Raw genomic sequence first — 20,827 nt, forward strand, 5'->3', positions numbered from 1 at the left:
GGCCCTATTTTATTTTAATTTAAAGAGGTCACGTTTCAGTTCATCTATTTCGTTGGTTGGCCTTAAAGTTGTCAACTTTTAATGTTTAAATATGTAACCTTAAGATACTGGATCAGCCTACATTATACCCAGCATATCATTCAAATTCCCTAAATGCATGACCTCAATGGTACAGTAGTTATAGAAATGTTCCAAGTAAAGGTACATTTACAGCTCGCTATATTTGCTTTAATACAACATCGAGAGGTTATTTATTTGATAAAAACGAAAGAATGTTTTTGAAGGACATGTTATGCTCGCTCCTGCTGCAGGTATGTATAACGCCCTCTAGCAGCAGTGTGTTTTGTTGTTCATGTCCTGCAGAGAAAATAAATAGTTTCATATTGAAGGAGTGTGTGACTGGAGCAGGAGCAGCCACTAGGTGGAGACAAATACCAACTGATATGTTTTGTATCCTACATTTCAGATCAACATTAATGTCAAGGTTTGAAATTAACAACACATAATCTGTTTTTAAAATGACTTTTCCTCTAGATCCACCGCGAGGTTGACATGTGTGCTGTTGAGTGAAATGTCTCGAGCATGTTACCACGCTTACAGTACTATTGAGCTTAAAGCCATTTTGTCCTTTACGGCGCATGTTTTACAATATAATTGTGTTATATGCCTTGGGTTAAAAAAAAATACTCCACAGTTCTTGGTGGTACTTAATTAGGTACAGTGAAAGAAAGAAAGAACCCTATTAACCAACAATAGGTGGTATATTTGTGTTATTACTGTGTATCTGTGGGTTACTGGGAAGCTTGAGAAAAATGGTGTTACCAACACTGATACTCTCCAGAACCTATTAAATAATTACGCTATAAAATGTTCCATCGTAACAATATTCCTCCAATACAACAACATTGTTGTGATTTTGGGAACATAACACATTGATATGTTTGTCAATATCCAGTGTATCTGAGTTTTCCTACATTACTGTACCCTCGCAGTTCTATCCTAACTATAAAAATTCTTTATTACTGTAGATTCTGCCGCATATCAGTGTTGTTTTATTCCCAATTGTTCCCAGTACGAATATACTAAAAGTAAATTAATTTCTCTGTTCCTCTCAAATGCCCAATTGTGACTCCCTTGTTTCCGATAGACTTGTTTTCTTCAACTGTTTGAGAACTGATCCTTATTTTATTGGTATTTGATTCAAACTCATTTCAACAGTAAAACATCGGGCTGCATTTAAAGTTTTACTCAATATGCCCACTGTATACTGAGTAAAAAATAATAATGATGTAAGCAATCCATTAAGCAATTATTCTCAAAACAAGTCTGTCTAAACTATAAGAGTCGCAAATATGAATAATTAGAGGTCATATAAGATTCATTCAGATTTGGTTGAATATCCTTGGGAACACAGATGTTCTTGTGAATTCTGGTTTGGATTTTTCAGAAAACAATTAATTGATTTATTTACTATTTGTTGATCATATACTCTCAACATATCTGATTTCCAGTTATTTCACCTATAGCGAAGAAGAGTTTTAACCTGTTTAATAAATTCAAATAATTATTGAAAATAAAGGATGTCCCATTGTGTTTCCCACAAACTACATTTACACCAAAACACACTACAACACATTAGACCAGATCATGAATGCTTTCAGCCGCAGGTGGAGTAATGAAGAGACAGAGTGAGACTGAGTAGTAAGAGATCATCTGATCCCCATGTTTAATCCAATAGTTTACTTATTATCAAATCTGAATCAGCACACAGCAGCAACAGTCTGTATTTTAGCTGAAATAGCTGTAACACACTGCCATTTGTCATGTTGACAAAAAGTTGGTGCAATGAAATCAGATGTTTCTAAAGTGTTTATTTTGGCAAGCACCATTGGAAAAAGAGCAAATTTGTCATGTGCTTATGTTATGTGATGAAGAATAAAATGATATACCCATGCAAAATTCCCTGTAAAATGTACATATGTATCTTTATTGCAGAAAGGTTAAGTGTCACTGAAATCTTACAGATTTCTTTTTTTTATTCTTTTCTTCTTTTTCTTTTTTTTAACTTAATGACTTATTGATCAGGTGTCATCTCGGTGTTTGCCCTCATGTTTGTTTGTTGGTTTCAGTTTTCGGTCTATTTCCCAGCATCGGTTGTCTTGTAGAAATTTTAAGATCGTTATACATAGTTGTCTGGAAATGTTTGGCATGTATGGAGTTACATGATTTCCTCTAAAATCATACATTCGTACAAAATCAAAGTGAGTAAAAAAAAAAAAAAAGATAATACATACAAATCAAATCAAGAGGATCAAATCAAAGAGAAATGTCTGCATCCTGATATTGAACTGGAAAAAATGTCTCACCATCTTGGATTCATTTATAAAGCCTGCGTACACTTGTTTTCCTCCACACATTTCTTTGTCTTTGAATGCCTCCTTATTTTCGGTTAATTATTGAAAAGGAGCATCTGGCTTCCTTTTGTCGTACGAAACGAGGAAAATTCCTCAGGTGTCTGTCGATGCGGCGTCACTCGGCTCCTCACGGGACTCCTGTCGTCTACGTGTGTCTGTAGTATTTGAAACAAGGTCCATGAGTCCGTCCTCTCACTTACATCCTGACACACTGATGAGGTTTCTCTCACCCGCCCGACTCATACGGTGGTCACCCTCATCACCACTTCCCGATTGGAGGTGGTGCTGATCCGAGGGTTGTTGGGCCGCAGTTGGCTCAGGATGTGAAAGATGGTGTATCCACAGTGGTGGTTCAGAATAGTTCTTAACCTCCTGCTCTGTCGCCCACCACTGCTACTGGCCAGACCGTGAGGGTTACCGCGAGAGTTGCGAGCCCCCGTTTTGCTGCTCGAACTCAGCGGGTCGCCCAAGTCCTTTGATTTCTCATAGTTCAGTACTTTCCACTGCTGATTGACAGCCTGCCATCGTTTGAAGATTCGATACACTGATGATCCCTCGTGGATGATGAGGCCTGGGCAGAAGAAGAGTGAAGGACAGTCTGAATCAATCCCCGCTGCTTTAGATCAGATATTAAGCTCAAAAGGCTGCAACCAGCATCTTAACAGGTAGGCGCTTTCCATCTCGCCTAGACAGTTGGCAATAATCACATTGCAGATATCTGATGCCATCTGTTCTCAGCGTTGTTTTACACGAGCGACTCACAATTATACAAGAAGCGTGAGCCAGGTTGCTCCCTAGAAAACAGCGTCTCTTGTTCTCTGTGATATCTTTAAAATGTGCTTTTGTAGTGTAGTGGTGATCTTTTTACTTTTGCTTATGTCGTTTGGTTTCTGTGTATTTTGTATGATCTTAACAACCAAGAGAATGTGAACTGAAAACATGTTTTTTTTGTTTGGCCTCGCATAATGCAACCAATGTTTATTAATGTATTGTTGCATAATGTATCTCTTCGTGCTCTGTAACCTAAAACTTCTTCTACGCCCAAACTTTTCACGTGATATTCTTATACAATTCGTCTATAGCTGCTGCTGCCAAAGCTATTTACATAATCATGCTGTGTGATTTGTATGTTTGCAATTCTTGGCACATGTATGTGTGCACATCTTTACCTATGCACACGATATCCATGAAGCCATACATGCCATAGCAGATTTGGAAGAGCAGGTCCTGACGTTGCCACTTGGCCGAGGGGCTGAGGGAGGACCAGATGAGCCAGGAGATGCTGGCGATGAGGAAAAGGGAGCCCAGAATAATGGCCGCTATCTGCACCTTCTCTATCACCGTCAGAGAGATGGCCTGCCACTGGAGGAGGAGGAAAACAAGTCTAAATGAGTTGTGGAAGAATAACTCAGATTCTCTTCTGAAGTAAAATACCAATTGAACAATGTGAACAAAGGATAAACGGAATTCAAAATCCTGTTCAAAGTCAAGGTTATTTTTTTTGATTTCAATGTATTATTTGTCCTTTTCAGCACCATGTCCTTACTCCACATTTTTTAGCACAAGCTCAGCTATAAATATATTATACAACAGTTCATGGTTCTAAAGAAAATATTGTGTCGCCATTTACACACACCATTACGGGGGGAAATGTTTCCTCCTCCTCCAGTGGCAGGCCATCTCTCTGACGGTGATATATACGGTCTATTTACATGTTAATTGATTTTATTCCAAGTATTTTTTGTGCCATTTAATTATCACTGAAGATATTAATAATTCAAAGGTTGAGCTAGTTTGAACGACTTAATAGTTAAATTAAGTCGTTTTCAACCTAGGGGTCACAAATCTGAGTGGTCGTGAGATGAGATAGAAGAGAAAATAAATTCATTTTTGTGAATTTTTCAGACTTCTTGTGAAACATTGGACATTTTTATTATAATGAAAATTAGAAGCACAAGGAGACCCATTTAGACACTGCTTTACTACTTCCAAAGATGTTTTGTTCGTTCATATGACTTAACATAGTTAATATTCCATGAAATAACTTTACTAAACCTTGAAATATTCTGGTGCTCAGCGGAGCAAAGATTGGATTGATTGTTTAAGTTGTATGCGTTCAAGTTTGCCACTTTTATCTCAAGATTGTGGAAGAGAAGACTTTTTACTTTCTGTGCTACATAGTAAATGTTGCTGTCAGTCATTTCATGAAATCTGACTTTTAAGGATGCTCTAGTTGTTTTACTACTTTGTCATGGTATAACATGTATGACACGATAAAAAAAACCATCTTTCATTCATATCCAATTATTTTTACAAATGTTTATCGTGTCATAGCTTATGTAACCATTACTTTTAGCTGACAATTCCAAGCCTCTCGAAACTTTTAGAATCACATTTTCTTTTGGTCAAATTAGTTGAATTCAATTTTTCTATGTACCCGAAAACAAGTACTGAGGAATCATTATTAGTTGAATCTGTGACAATAAATAGCATTTATTATATGTTTTCATTTAAATTATTAATCTGGAAAGTAACTAGAAACCCATTGCTGTTAAATAAATATAGTGGAGTATTATAATGTAGTACCATATTATATCTCTCTGAGAGAAATCCCTATATGAGTCCATGATGAATACGCACATTAACAAATATGTCAAAAAACACACACACACATACATGGCATCTTCTCAATAGGTTTTAGAGTCATTGGCTGCCTCTGAAAAGGAGGGCAGAAGGACAGTGACGCAGAGGGAAAATGTGTCAGCACAATATGGCAAACAGTCCTCACACCACAGCGACGGCCTGAGATTTGTTCTAAGAGAGTGTTGGTCTGATGCGGCAGCGTTTGCATGTTGTATGCGTGTTATTATGAAATGTCTCCGCCAGCACCGACTTTTGCTTTGTTCTCCCATACGATGACTAGCTCCCCTTCATTCATTCACGACCGCAAACCTCATAGAACATGACTACATTCATTCCCTCGAGCATCTTGATACTGATTCACCTGATCGGGCACACTATCAGCGCTTTAGTGGATTTTCAGCAGAATGCAGGGAACTCGGATCTTTAACTTAAAGGAACAGCGTTAGGAAGAATGAGAATCGTTGTGTTACCTTAGAATGAGATGTTTATATCTACATAAGGCCATGTTTCTACAGAAAAGAAATACCAAACTCTGACTCTGGGTCGGGCCATTCTTGTTTTCGTGTTGTTGCATCGGCTACAGTCGTTCTCCTCCACGCTGAGCACTGGAGAAGTTTCAGTTGGTGGAAATCTACAACATCAGTGTAAGATTCCCAACAAATACTACACACTATACTGTAACTGGTCCTTAGCTGTTACATGCTGGTTTCTTCCCCCACAGCACCAAAGGTTAAGCACACTTAGAGCTATTTGTAATCTCCTTTATTTGACTGCAGACTGTGCCTCTTCCTCGTGCCTCCATCCCTATGCCACCTCATAGAGTGTAGATACACTCATTAGCTGATCCCCTGCAGCTGAGGCCAATTAGGCCTATTCCTGGCACCTGTTCCCCGAGCCACTCCCCCACACACCTCCACAGCTGAGTCTAGCCACGCCCCAACCACGACATACGCCTTTAAAGTGTACTCTAAAATACTCTGTTACAAGTACGTCCTGCATTTAAAATGTTACTCATGTAAAAGTGCAGAAATATGAGCGTCAACTCATACCTAAAGTAGAAAAAGTACTTATTATGCAGAAGTGTTCAGCCTTGTTTTTTTCCAGTTTCTCCACAGATGTGTTGGTGTGTGTTGGCGCTGCAGATTCCCTTTGTGTTACCTGGAGGGGGTTCTTGGTGCTGATGGCCAGGACCTGGTACTTGAAGTAGCAGAGCTCGCAGCTCCAGGATCCCCTCTCGCTGATCCAGCGGATGAGACACGGCTGATGGGTGCAGCGCACTGAGCCGTCACAGCGGCAGGGGCTCAACAGTTCGCCCTGCAGGAGGGACGAGGAAAACACAGCATGATGAATTCAGGGGAAAACAAATATTGTGCAAATAAGAATACAAACAGAGATTATGCTTTAAATACAAAACAACTGTGTTTATCCTGTAAGCGGGACTATAAATGATGGTAGGAGGTCTGAACTTGTCACATTCATTTGTATGATGGAAGGTCCACCGTCCTAAATAAATATTATTATCCCCAATGTGCGCTAACAATACACATATATTTAAATTTAAAGCAAACAAATAATCTGTCCCTTTTACCAAATATTCCCACTCTTCTTAAGTTAATGTTTTAAATGTGGGTTTGGTTTTATATAAAAACAAAGCTCAACGTGTCTTGGCTACAGTTTGGTTCATTGTGAAGGAGCGGATGATTAAGTTTGTGAGTTCAACTGAAAACGCAGGAAAAGATCATGTTAGATAATATCAAGTATGCTTCATCTCACAACGCTGAACAAATGTGTGGTGCTGACTAACTTTAAAATGGTACATTTCATTTCTGTTCTAGAAGAGATAAGATTCAATAAGGCCAAACGGCCATCTTGGATCCTCTGCTTATGAACAAAATGCTCCTTTGTGACCGGTTAGCGCACATGAACACATCTTATTGATAAACTTTTTTAATTAAATTTGAATGTGACACATATCACATGGAATGACTGAAATACAAAATTAAAATGAGTTAAGAATAAGAATATACTCGGCTTTAAACAGTTATAAAAATGACCCTTCTCCTTTTCTTAATAATTTTGATGGAGTCTCTAAGAAACAGGTTAGTGTCTCTTCTGCACCCCTCAGCACCTGAAGCGTGTTAACATTTTTGCCACATTCCAGATGACCACATTCAGGCTGTCATCGCTGTTCAGCGTCAAACATCAATTTTTTTTAGATTTCTTTGGTATGTTTCACCTCAGAGGTCAGTAAAGTAAAAAAATCCATGCATCACAAATGAATGAAAGCTTTCAAAAAACCAGTGTTGGGTGTATCAGTGTGAATCGTTGGTGAATCAGTTAGGGACACGTTAGCACAACAGCAGCCGGGAGCGGAGAGGATTCAAAGGCTGACCGGTGAAGAAGAGACGGGCCGCCGCCGATTCACACAAACTCTGAGTGAACTTTTTGCAAACGTCCATCTCTCAGACATCAAACATACAAATTGACTGTCGGGAGCGTTCGCTTCAGTGGTGTTGGATTTTGAAAAAAGCATTAGCCTAACTTGATTGTAAACTGGACTAAAGTGTAAAACATGGACATGTAAACTTAAAGCAGCAGCTGTATATTCATCTCTTCCTTGCTGAGAGGTAAATGAGAAGATTGATGCCGCTCTCATGTCGGTCTGTTAAATATGAAGCTGGAGCCAGTTAGTTTAGCTTAGCATAAAGACTAAAAGCAGTTGGAAACAGCCAGCCTGTCCAAAGAGAACCAAATGTGCTGACAAGCATGTCTAAATCCTACACATCAACATGTGACTGTACTAAATCACTAACATAGTCCAACATACAAACACCCTGCAAACCGCATATTGTTCATTTTACTCTTTGTTTTTGTAATTAAACAAACACAAGTTCCTGTGTTAAAGAGCGAGCTTCAGACATCAACCTTCCACCAAACTCCCAGGAAGACCGCAAGTAAAGATGAACAGAGCATGACTGGGATTATTTACTGTTATCTAATAACTGGATTTTAAATTAGGATCCCTTAGATACTGTTACCAAAAATATGTAATTGCATTACTTCCCAACAATAATAGCTGCATTAGCAGACTACCAGTGTAGTACCTTCAGATTGTATGCAACCCTTGACCGCGTTGACGCAATAATAACAATACTGCTTCCTCTTTTCGTCGCACCGCCTGCTCTCTGTCGGCCCCCCATCTGGCCTTTCCATTTGTAATAAAAGTATTCAAGTGTTCCACCACATACAAGATTGGATTTAGCAGATGAGCCACATGCCATTCATAAACTTTAAAATAACTTGCTTGTTGACATTATAAAGATAACACAGAGAAGGTCAGAATTATATGGGAAACTAAACATAAACCATATGAAAGAAAACATTTCTGAAATGCCAAGTGTGTGTGTGTGAGGAAATATTTTCCCGCTTGTATGAGGACGGTAATGTCACGATCAACGAGAACAAAATAAAAACAAGGACCTTTAAAAGCTGTGATTATGATTTTAAACCGTCACCTTTAACGGAAACCGTTTAAGCATAAAATGTGATTGTTATGTCTGAATTCACGTCTCCTCTAAAGAGGAACATTTTCTGCAGTTACTCAATGACAGATACACCATTCTTTAGAAAGGGATTTTCTAAGAGCGCAATCATAAATAAAACATAAATAAAAGCTCATGTTATTTGAATTCACACAACTTCAAAGTGTCTTTTGAATCCATCCCAGAATAAGGTTCAAGATTGAAATGCTGAAGGAGCTTTTTTTGATGTTCACACGTATCGATCCCTCCTGCTCACAGATCACAGGACGTACATTTAGTTTCTGGAAGCCAACCTGAAGGTGTGAACAATGTTTATTTATTTATTTACAGAAGTCAAATAATGTCTGTGCTCATATTTAGGGGAAAACGTTGCAACTCCAGAATAACCTGCAGCAAATCAGACCTTGTTCCACCTTCAGTCCGGGAGGCAGACACAGGCACCTCATTTAAGAGCAGACTTAAGACTTTCCTCTTTGACAGTCTTATAGTTAGGGCTGAATCAGGTTCACCTGGTCCAGCCCCTTGATATGCTGCTATAGGCTTATAGGCTGCTGGGGGACATTTAGGATACACTGAGCACCTCTCTCCTCTTTTCTCCATCCTTGTGGATGAATTTTCATCTCTCTATTGCACATTACCACCTCTGCTTTCTCCCCGGAGTCCTTTTGACTTCACGTCTCATAGGGTCATCGGACCATATGAGACGTCATAGATCCTATCTGCCTGATGGATCATCGAGGTCTGGATCGTGGACTATGACGACTACCAACTATGCCATTGCCCTGTTGAGACTCCGCCCACTACTCCTCTCTACCTCCATCTGCCTGATGGATCATGGAATATGCCTACTACGAACTATTCATACACTCTGTCATATTCATTGAATGTGTTTCAATTCTAAATCTGTCCTTCTGTACACATGACATCTATTGCACATGTCCATCCTGGAGCGGGATCCTCCTCTGTTGCTCTCCTGAAGGTTTCTTCCCTTTTTTCCCCGTGAAGGGTTCTTTGGGAGTTTTTCCTGATCCGATGTGAGGTTTTGGGACAGGAATGTGTATGTGTACAGATTGTAAAGCACTCTGAGACAAATTAGTAATTTGTGAAAATGGGCTATACAAATAAACTGAATTGAATTGAATTGTTTTGAGCTTCATGCAGTAAAAAACAAGTTCTGCAAATGAGGTCAATGCAAAAAGTACAGTACAGTTTAAAGATGATATCAGAATCAAAGTTGCATGTTTATCCTACTGAGAAATAATCATAACTATTTGGAAAGGTTTTTTATTAACTAAGGGTTTACATTGATACTTCTTAAAGATCCTACAGGGCAAATAAAAACCCTATGAAATGTAACTGAATTAAATCACATTGATGAACCTCAAACGCCAAATAAAGATAGAAGTAAAGATAGAAGTAATACACACACACACACACACACACACTAGCCCTATACACATGTTTGTAATGTGACTGAAGGTCACATCTGGACTAGCAGGATTTACTGATGCTCAAATAAAACTAGACTGTGTGGAGGTATACTGTGTTTGAGTAAAGCAGTGAAGTGGACTGTTAAACAACACGACAAATGACATTAACCTACTTATTTTTATGTGATAAAGATGGTGTTTTTCTATATTTTGATTATTGTCAACACATGCTGTGAAAACACCAAAACCAACAATGAGGCTCCAACTGAAAATCTTACAAAAAATATCATTGAATCTTTTTAAAAGAGTTAAATAATCTCTTAAAGCAGCTGGTCGATTTTTTTGGGTCACATTTTAATAAAACAGAAAGTAGTGTATTTGTTGGGGACCGTTTTCAGCAGATTTAGTCCACAGTGAGTTATTCGTCCATCCAAAGAAACTTCACTGAACATGAACAAAAGATTGGTCCTACTGATGGACATCTGGTTCTTTTAACTATGTCAATGAAGATTCACTAACACTTATTGAATAATAATAATACAAATAATAGTAACAATGATACTTATTTTAACCCAAACAAAAACGTTCATCAACATTTGTTGTTGTCCTGTTGACAGTAGTGGAAAGTCCTTCACGCAGGTACTAAATATTAGGTGCAATTTTGAGTTGCTTGTTCTTGAATTGACTTTTATGCAATTTTTACTTCTACTAGAGTACACACACACACACACACACACACACACACATGCATGCACGCACACTCACGTGACAACTTTACATTTACTCAAGCACTGTCGAGTGTTGAGGTACTTTTACGTTTCGTGCCACTTTAAACTTCTAGTCTGCTACATTTCAGAGGAACATATTGTAGTTTTTTGTTCTAAAACAATTAGTTGATGAATAGAAAATTGGCAAACATTTTCTTAAAAGCCTTTTTTCATGCAAAAACATGTCATTCCAGCTCCACCACACTACACAGTGTACCACACGCTGCACACTCAAAAATCATTGTGAACTTTCCTTGATTTCCATATGACCCATTTTTCACACACACAAACACACACTTCCTGCTCAGTAAATCTGGCGTGGGTTTGTCCCTCAAGGCCACTTCACGGAGCATGAAGGTGTTAATGTGGTGTGTCACTTCTGACTAAGAAAATGGTTTTCCTCCTCAGCCGTAACCTTTAGACGACAAAATGTGGCCCCCGACCCCCCGAGCTGCAGACCCCCCGAGCCGCAGACCCCCCGAGCTGCAGACCCTAACACGCTGTTGGACACTGCAAGTGAAAAGGGTAGTCAGGGGTGATCATCACCACTTCCACCACTCCTCCTCACTCCAACATGCCAGTAGCCTATCTCCATGCAAACCTCACACGGCCAGCCCCTCCAGCAGGTTTCTGTGAATCCAGAGTTACTGTACGTCGACACACACACACACACACACACACTGACACCTTTGACAGACAGTTAATAAGGATTCACACTCAATACAGCCCACAGAGCAAGGTGATTATGTCTGTAGGTAATTGGCCCGCTGACAGCGACATGATCCCGGCCCCTGTTGAGACCTCCTTGAATAATTAAATAACAATAAAATGGCAAATGTGAGCCCCCCCCACACACACACACACACCCTGCACATAAGGACGAATAAGGTACTTTGAGTGCTGTGGAGGCAGAATAAATGAAGCTATGACATAGTGAAGTCTCAGGGTTTCCCTTCAGTGCTTTGTTTGCTTGCTCTTTGTCTATAAAAGAGGCAGCTGAGAGCCATGTTGCACGATGAGTCACCTTGCCGGATTGCCCTGAGTCCCAAACATCAACCTTTTATTAAAGGAGGATCTTTGAGTGGGCAAGACAGCAACCTGGGGTTGATCTCCAACTGTAACATCAAATTACTTTGTATCCCAAACAAGCCCGATCTCCAGTTTACTATGTCCCACAGTAAAAAACTCGAAGGCAGATGTCATAAATTAGCACATGGGGTGTAATAACACTATATCTATACGCCTCTAAGTGACTGCATGTTAATATCCATCTGTGCTCATACAGGATTTACAATCTGTATGTATCAATTTACAAAGTTTATTGTTATCTCAGGCTTCACGGCTACCTGCTAAGCCAGGCGGCACAGTTTTCTGCACATCTGGGGAGATCAACATTTGGCCACAGACCAAAAGATATGCACTCCTTGGTGTTTTGTTTGGGGCTCTGCATGGCAAAGGAAATCAAGCCGAGAGGAGGAGTAAGAGAGAAAGAGTGAGTATATGGAGTATAGAAATAGATGACAAAAAAAGGATGACAAATTCATCTAATTTGTCATTGTGTCAACAGTCAACATAGTCGGGCCAGGAACAGTGATTGTCATGAGATTATTAGTTGATTGTCCTGTTCTGTGACACATGCGGTCAGGGGACAGTTGATTTACATTTCCAAAATGTTTGTGACTCATGCATATTCTGTCCCTCTCACTCTATTTGTCATCCTGCAGACCTAATTGGCGAACTTTCTTTGTTGCTATGCTGGCCGGATTTCAGATGTGTGGGGGAACGGCTACCTCTCCGCCACCGATCAGCTTGGCTATGCAAACAGTGTTATTTAGACAACCACATCAGCAATCATCAGAAAAAAAGGACAAATATTTACCACTAAATCGAGGGTTTAGAGGCAGGGAGTGCCCTATATTTAAAGCCCGATATGAAACACACGTATGATTTTAGGCTTTTTGTAAAAACTAATTTGACTATTGTATGTGATTAAAATATTGGCTTCATCCTAAAGGAGGTACTTGAGGATGAAGGTGTGAAGAAAGAACAAGAGAGAGGGAGGGAGAGAGAACAAGAGAGAGAACAAAGAGAGAGAGAGAGAGAAAGAGAGGGGCGACTGGGTGTGATGTCTGTAGAATCCTCTCAATGAGATATATACATTTTATGATTTGCTACCAACAAAAAAAATCAAACAAATCAAAATGGCAGATTACATTAAAGAACCTATAATAGCCTACGACCACTTCCTGGAAAACAAATTTAAATACAATCCTGCACTCCTGCATGGTGAAACGTCTCTCCACAGCAGCACAAAGGCTCAGCAGCACATTCACGGCACAGAAACAAACAGTCTGCTCCACAAGGAGGAGGCATCAGCATTATAGGATGCGTGTCTACCTGCTCTAGGCCTTGGAAACAGATCCGGCACTGGGGGCTCCGCAGGCTGCTGTTGGTGCTGGCCAGAGACACGGCGTCCAGGGCCACTTGCAGCTTGGGCTCCTTGTCCTCAAACGCCAGGCTCCGGGGCCGCGGGTCGCTGCCGTAGTACTCCTCCTCGTCATCCCGGGAACGGCAGTCGACAAAGGGCGGCCAACCGCAGCCGCCCATCCCCAGACCTCGCATGGTGGTGGACCGTCTCTCTGTGTCTGAGCCGGACTGTCTCGAATCGGATCGCATAAACACCAGGACTTTCAGTTCATTAAAAAACATGCGGATCCGATACTTGAACATGTTTGGCTACATAAAGAATCCGCCAGACTGGAATAAATGAAGTGGCTTTGTCCCATCTCCCTCTATTAATCTTTATTATTACGAGTAGTAGTAGTATTTTCAGTATTATTATTGTTATTATTATTATTATTATTATTGTTCATTCAGCCAATAGGTTCGTTCTCATTGTACTATGGTCATCAATACCACAACCAGCGTATCAAGTGGAAATCCAGAAAAATAAAGGCTCTCGCCCCACTGATGGCGTGTGTCTAAGCCAATGCGGATGAAAGATTTTCCCTTTCAGCTGGCCGACACACTCTTTCAATGTGCATTACTCAAACAACTCGGTAAACGCGGTCCATCGATGCATCTTCCATCGCACCTCGGGAACAAACACACTACAACTTGAGCAGGTTTTGATTTCCACGGCCCATTCGTCTTCAAATACACCTTCTTTGCAGATGCATGGGCTTGCAGCAAAAAATAGTCTACATGTTTTGCTACCCAAAGCAGAAGACCGCGCGAGAGTGCACGAGTGGAAGAGAGAGCAACACAGAGCCAGGAAATAGAAGATGGGGTGTAAAATACAACGACCTGCCATCCATACAGTCACATCTGGGACTCTTGTCAAGAATCATAATCCAAAAGGAAAATGAGAGATGAAATGGAAGTTTGATATGGATAATTATAATATGTCTGTTTTTTCCGTCCCTCACTGTATCATCCCAAGCGTCAGATCATGGTCCATTTTTTTCATTTCATCTCCTCTTTGTAAAGCCTCCAGAATCCGAGCCATACACCCCGACAATCCACGTTGAGATTAAAAACACAATCCGTTTCATTTTTTTCTCAGAAGCCTATCGCCTGGAAACACGGCCACATAAAAACACCCAAAAGCCCCATGCTTCCCATCTTCGCCTCGATGTCCATCAGCATTTCATCGTGAGCCCCTCAAAAAATACGGTCAGAGAGAGAGAGAGAGAGAGAGAGAGGCAGAATAATAGAGGCACCCTGCGATGTTTCTAATTAGAGAGACAGGCGGGCAAGGCGCATGGAGACGTCTTCAAATCCGAGAGCAATTGCACGGAAGTAATGTCATTGATTATTGGATCAGATAGATGGTGGTGATGATACTGCTGGCGCGGATTTTCCTCCTCGAAATGGTCGGCTTGGAGATTGAACCAACGCAGCAGCTACTTCCGGAATAGGGAGAACAAGAAGAAGAAGGAGGAGAAGAAGAACAGAAAAAAAACTCTCATCCTGTAAACAAGTCGTTATTTTGAATCTGGTCATCCATTCTTCCGATAGGTGACGCGCCGCTCCCAGTGCTCCCAGCAGCTGGGCAGGAAAGGAACTCTGGCTGCTTTATTATTGACCAGCCAGCGCTGTCCAGGGTGCTGATCTCCCTCTGCTGACGTGTGCGCTGCAGCCACACGAACCGGGAGCCCGCGAAGTACGAACCGGACCTGGACCTCTCTGTTAATGCGCGCGCACGCGTGTCGGTGTGTGCGCGCGTGCGTGTGTGGTCTATATAAGATGTGTGAGAGCAGATATTTGAGGACGCGGTGGAAGACGTAGCTAGATGGAAAGTAAATACAACAGTGTAATACTCTGTTACCAGTAAACGTCCTGCATTTAAAGTAAAAGTGCTAAAGTATTAACATAAAAAATATATTTAAAAGTATACGTTGGCCTACTCATCGTGCAGATTGTCCGATTTCAGATTATATATATTAAATCACTAGATTATACTTGTTGATGCATTAATGTTTATCACTAATGTTGCCGCTAAAGGGGATAATTGTAATTACTTTATATACCGCTGCTAACTCCATTACAAATATACACTCAGTTACCATGTTTCTATTATTGTGTCCACCCCACTTGTATCAACCAGAAGAAACAGCCCTCTAAATCAACCACACACCAAACTGCCGCCTTCGAATGATCCTCAGGTTGAATAAACACCTCTTTAAACTGAACATTAACCTTCAGGGTAATGATGTTGTATTAGTGTTATACTTACTAAAAGCATCACGGTAAAAGTGTTTGTTCTGCAGTAAAATATTATATATTGGTATGATTTGATGCGATTGTTATACTTCCATAATGTGTGAGAAGACACTTGGTAGCTGCTGCTGGTGAAGTTATAGTTTTAATTACTTCATATATGTCCACAATGGTGGAAAGTAATTGAATACATTAGAGAGATCCTCGTGCTTTACTGGAGTCAATATTCTGCTTATTCATATTTCTACCCCACCTCAGAGATAACTTAAACGTTTTACTTTACTACACACATTTTATACATTTAGTTACTTTGCAGATTCTCAATAATAAAAGAGAATATAACTTCCAAATTGTAAAATATTATTTTAGGTTAAACTATACCAGCAATTTATAAATTAGCGCCACCTCTAACGGCTGCATATAGATTATATACTGTTTTATAGATGAGCCTTTCTGCATAATAAGAACTTTTACTTTTTTTTAAATTATTCTAATTTTTTTTCATGTTTGTCGATTGTACCAGTTAAATACTAAATACTTCCTTCACTGTCAAAACCTGAGGAAACGGAGATGTCTCGCAGCCATAGCTCACGTCCCTGTGGACTGATGCTGATACCGTAGCGTTGCAGACACAAGCTGTAAACACAGTTCTCTGGAGTCTGGACTGAGAGTTCAGCTCGTTACCGTTTCAGGTTTTTGAAGCTGTAAACAGCAGAGAAGCAACTGTCTCAGAGCAGTTTATCAGGATGCCAAGACAAGATCATTAGGAAAACATCACCGGCACAAGAGCAGAGGTCACTTTAGTCTGCAGTGAAGAAACCCCCGCTCCGCCCCCCCTCACTCTTTTCACACTCTGCATTCTCCTCCATGGCAACACTTCCCACAAAAAGTCATATTGACATTGATTGATTTTTCACACTCTGCTTCTTACATATATCTATATATATATATATATATATATATACTTTACATTTGATTTGATGCAATGCCATACCTCTTCTACCGTAACATCATTGCCTATATACAACGCACACACACAAGATTATTAAAATGTGCGATAACTTTCCCTATTGTGAGACTAATTCCGCTGTGTGGTAATCTCCTGGTGACTTTACCATACTACACACACAATAAGTGGGGTAATGCAAGTGAGTGCATTTTACATTTACTCAGGTTCTCAAGTACAAATTCAAAGTACTTTTACTTTAGACTTAAATTTGAGTATTTATCCAATAAACTACTCCATTACATTTGCTTGACATATTTAGTGACAACTTTCATTCAAATAGCAATGTCATGATCTTGAGTTTGTGTCTCGTTTTGTGTCTCGTTTTGAAGTCCTTGTGTCGTCTGTCTCCCTGTGATTGTCTGCCCTGGTCCTGATTGTTTCCTTCTGTGTGATTGCTGGCCCCGCCCTCATTGTGTTCACCTGTGTCTCGTTCCCCGTTGTCCAATCACCTCCGCCTGCCTGTGTATGTAAACCCTGTTCGTCTCATTCCCAGTGTGGCTTCGTACCGGTTGGTCCGCGTTTTGTCGTCCTGTGTAGTTTGTTGAAATTAAATATTGGTTTTGAAACGTTATGTCGGCACTTGGGTCCTCTCTCGCTGCGACATCCGTGGCACCTCATGACAAGCAATTTTTCAAATGTTATACGACTCCAGTGAAAATCATGTATCTCAAATTTGGGGATTCAGAATTATATTTGGAATGTTTGTGATAAAATGAGTTTAATGATGTCCTTTGTGTGTTTCTACTTCAGCGAAATAAACTATTTACAAACCCTCTTGGATCAGCTGGAAAATGCAGCTCACAAAGCTCAAAATACGGCTGTTTTTCTGTTGATACTTTTACTTATTTAAGGTTTTGAATGGGGGGCTTTTGTTCGGAGTGGAGTATTTTCACAGAGTGATATCAGTACTTTTAGTTAAATAAATCATCTCAATACTTCCTCCACCACTACATATAATCTACTGTATTCAGTTGTTTCTACTGATCAATGAGGGGAGCAAGAGCATCACCTAATCGTTTGTTTAAAGACCTTTGGACTATGAGTTGTCATAGGCCTGGACTAAAATGAGGACTCAGATGCAGAGGATAGAACGTATAAGCACACTTTATTGAATTCCGAACCTCTTTGAGGAGTGACAAATAAAGGGCTATGGAAAAGAACTCACTAAATATACTAGGGCTTACCTTAAACACAAAATCACTCCAAACGGGAGGGCAGAAAAACGGCTGACAACTAAAACAAAAATGAAGCTAAACTAGAAACTTTACAAAAACGAAAAATCACTCCCAAGGAGGAAACAGAAAACAACTTACGTGGAGTGGCAATACTCAGGGAAAACGTGACTATGGCTGTGGCAAAGGGCTTAGGTCAGTGTTCCCCAAACTAAGGCCCGCGGGCCGGAAACGGCCCGCCTCCACATTGGGCCCGGCTTCCTGAACAATACCAGAGACGCATTATGGTTTCTTTTTTCAGTCTGGCCACGCAAATCCTAGACTTTTTTCTGTGAAGAACACAGAGAGGGGTATTTGGTTATTATTTATTTCAGAAATAGTGTTATTTATTTCCTGACTTTTTTTTCTGTGAAGATCCCGGAAAGGTTTATTAATATTTGGTTATGTGTGGCTTTCTGCAAAACAATACATGTTTACATTTAGGCACCCCTGCAATCATCACATTTGTTATGTTACAAACTGACCCCGGCCCCCATCAGAGAAGGGAAAAGTTATGTGGCCCTCACAGGAAAAAGTTTGGGGACCCCTGGCTTAGGTGCACGGACAAGGACGAAACACTTTAGCGCAAGACAAAGGGAGACGCAGACTATAAGCACATGAGGGTAATGGGGAACAGGTGGAAACAATCAGGGATGAGGGGAGACAATCAGACCGGTGACACATGAGGAAGAGCAAGTGACCTGAAACGAGAGGGGGAGTTAGGCTTCAAAATAAAACAGGAAGTTACGAGACAAAAACCCAAGACAAGACAAACCTCACCACTGTGTGACATGCGTGTTCTCCTAAAAGAGTTATTATGCAAAGTAATTAAGAATAGACAAAAACCACACTGCAGCTAAATGTGTTCATATTTCACTCATAATTTGACCAACATATATTAGCATTACTACACACCTTTGGAATAAACTGTTCTGCAATGCGCTACATGATGGCACATTGTGTGGGAGGGTTATTTTATGATCATTCTGTGTGGGGGGAGGGTTGGTGCTAAATGCTAATGAGGTGAATATTTGAAAGGAATAAAACGTCTATCTAACGGTGTCTGCATCCAAAGGACTGAACGTCCCTCATTTTTATGGTATAGATTTCATGTCTGATCACCAGGAAGTCACCTTTATGTTTAATGTAATGTACACTGGAATTCCTCATCTTCTTCTGTCCCTTTCTCTTCCTTTATCTCATCAGCTAAAGCTCTAGTTCCCTTTGTGTGTAATGTACCCCGACAACAAACAACAGATGAGCTCAAATAACCCATAGCAACATGTCCCGTCACGTTCTCAACATGTATTGTTGAATTAATATGAAGCTGGATGCTGTTTACCACAATTGACAGAAAGGCAAGTGCAGATCTAGTATAGGTTCACGTCCAGGTCTAGGTCCAGATCCAGGTCCAGGTCTAGGTATAGGTCTATGTCCAGGTCTAGGTATAGGTCTATGTCCAGGTATAGGTCTATGTCTATGTCTAGGTTTATGTCTAGGTCTAGGTATTGGTCTATGTCTAGGTCCAGGTCCAGGTCTATACATGGCAACTTTAATGTTTTGGCAGGAAAAGAAAGGAGCTGGGTCGGCATGTGAACTGAGATACTGATGAGGGGATAGGATGCAGGTGAGCAGGCGGGCGGGGAAGGCCAGCAGATAAGGGAAGTGTTAATAGGTGAGGAGGAGGAGGAGGAGGTGTGGGACAATCAGGTGATGGTGGAAGGAGGGAAGTCTCAGTGCATCTGGTGGATGGATGGAAACTGGCAATGAAGGGACCTGGGGAATAGGAAGTGTGTCTGTGGAGGAGGGACAGAGAGAGAGAGAGAGAGAGATAATGTGACCAATGATGAACTCTCCATAGTCATGTTGGAAGATACTCCATATATTTAATGACCAGTATGATCAGGGTAAACGATTACAGAAAACAATTAACATGCCTGACTACTGTTCTAAGACAGACTTGAAAACGTGTGAACCGATCCGTTACCTCGTGTGGAGACAGCGTATGAACACATTAAGTGCCAGTTCAAAGTGATGTACCACTTTAAGACTTGAATCCTCTGATTAACCCCCGCATCACCCTTACTGCCCTTCAATCGGAGGACAACATGCATCCCTGCTCAGTGGTCTCATTAGAGCCATATTGACCCGTTTGTCTGACTTCACTGATGAGTAGGATTTGCCTTCCTGTTTGTGCTGTTGGAAGAATACGAACCCATTTAAACCACACTGGTGTTCATCCCTAGTGATCCTATTCCCAGTGTCGGAGGAAACTCCCACTGCTGATAAAGCTATTGTAAAAAAAAAGGTATTAATTCAATTGAGGCTGAGAGAGGTTTAATAATAAATATTTAAGGTCACACAAAGGTTAAATTAGCACCCCCCCCCCCCCCCCCCATTGATCACCTCATGACACCTCAGATTTATTATCTGATTCTTTGGAGGGGTCCGGCCCCTATAGGTTGAGAACCACTGGACTGAATCAGCTCACAGAATATAAAGCAAGTAGCTTCACTTCAACCAGCTGTAACAGTACATTGCTTGCATGATGCATCAGTATTAATAATGATACAATAATATATCTTCACAGGGACAATATTTTTGCACAAAGAGTACTTTTACATTAAGTAAATTTAGTTGATAATATTTAGAATTCACAATTTTTACTCTTTACTTTGTTAGTGAATGGTATGAATGCTATACGTTCTTTCTCTAAATCCAGATAATGCTTGTAACTAAATCTATGAGATTGAGTGCTAAAATCTCTGATATAAGATAGAAATATGGGTGTATGAATGTAACATGATTTTATGTCACATTGGATAAAAGCGTCAGCTAAATGAAATTTAATGTAATGTAATAAATATGTAGTAATCATCAAAACAACACACCAAAATATAAGACTTTACTTGTAGCAATCCATAGCAATTACATGTGTATATCATTGGTCGGCCTAAAACAAAATTTGAGAAATTAAGAACCAAATTAGAATTCAATTCTTTACGTTGATATTCACAAAATAATGTGAATCTGCTATAGAAACAATTAGAGGATATATTTAAATAAACTCCTCTGAAAGACCTCCCTGT

General features: G+C 40.3%; 1 protein-coding gene across 1 annotated transcript; it reads right to left on the reverse strand.

Annotated features, from left to right (window-relative positions):
* Nucleotides 1-1,743: 1,743 nt before the first annotated feature.
* On the reverse strand, nt 1,744-13,536 carry marchf9 (membrane-associated ring finger (C3HC4) 9). Its single transcript, XM_056423642.1, has 4 exons — nt 13,194-13,536; nt 6,216-6,371; nt 3,584-3,776; nt 1,744-2,985 (listed from the first exon to the last, which is right to left on the reverse strand). Exons 1-4 carry the CDS (start codon nt 13,524-13,526, stop codon nt 2,654-2,656), a joined length of 1,014 nt encoding a protein of 337 aa, XP_056279617.1. The 5' UTR covers nt 13,527-13,536; the 3' UTR covers nt 1,744-2,653.
* Between the last annotated feature and the right edge of the window lie 7,291 nt (nt 13,537-20,827).

This window comes from Pseudoliparis swirei, chromosome 9 (genome assembly GCF_029220125.1).
Source record: "Pseudoliparis swirei isolate HS2019 ecotype Mariana Trench chromosome 9, NWPU_hadal_v1, whole genome shotgun sequence".
NCBI lineage: Eukaryota > Metazoa > Chordata > Actinopteri > Perciformes > Liparidae > Pseudoliparis > Pseudoliparis swirei.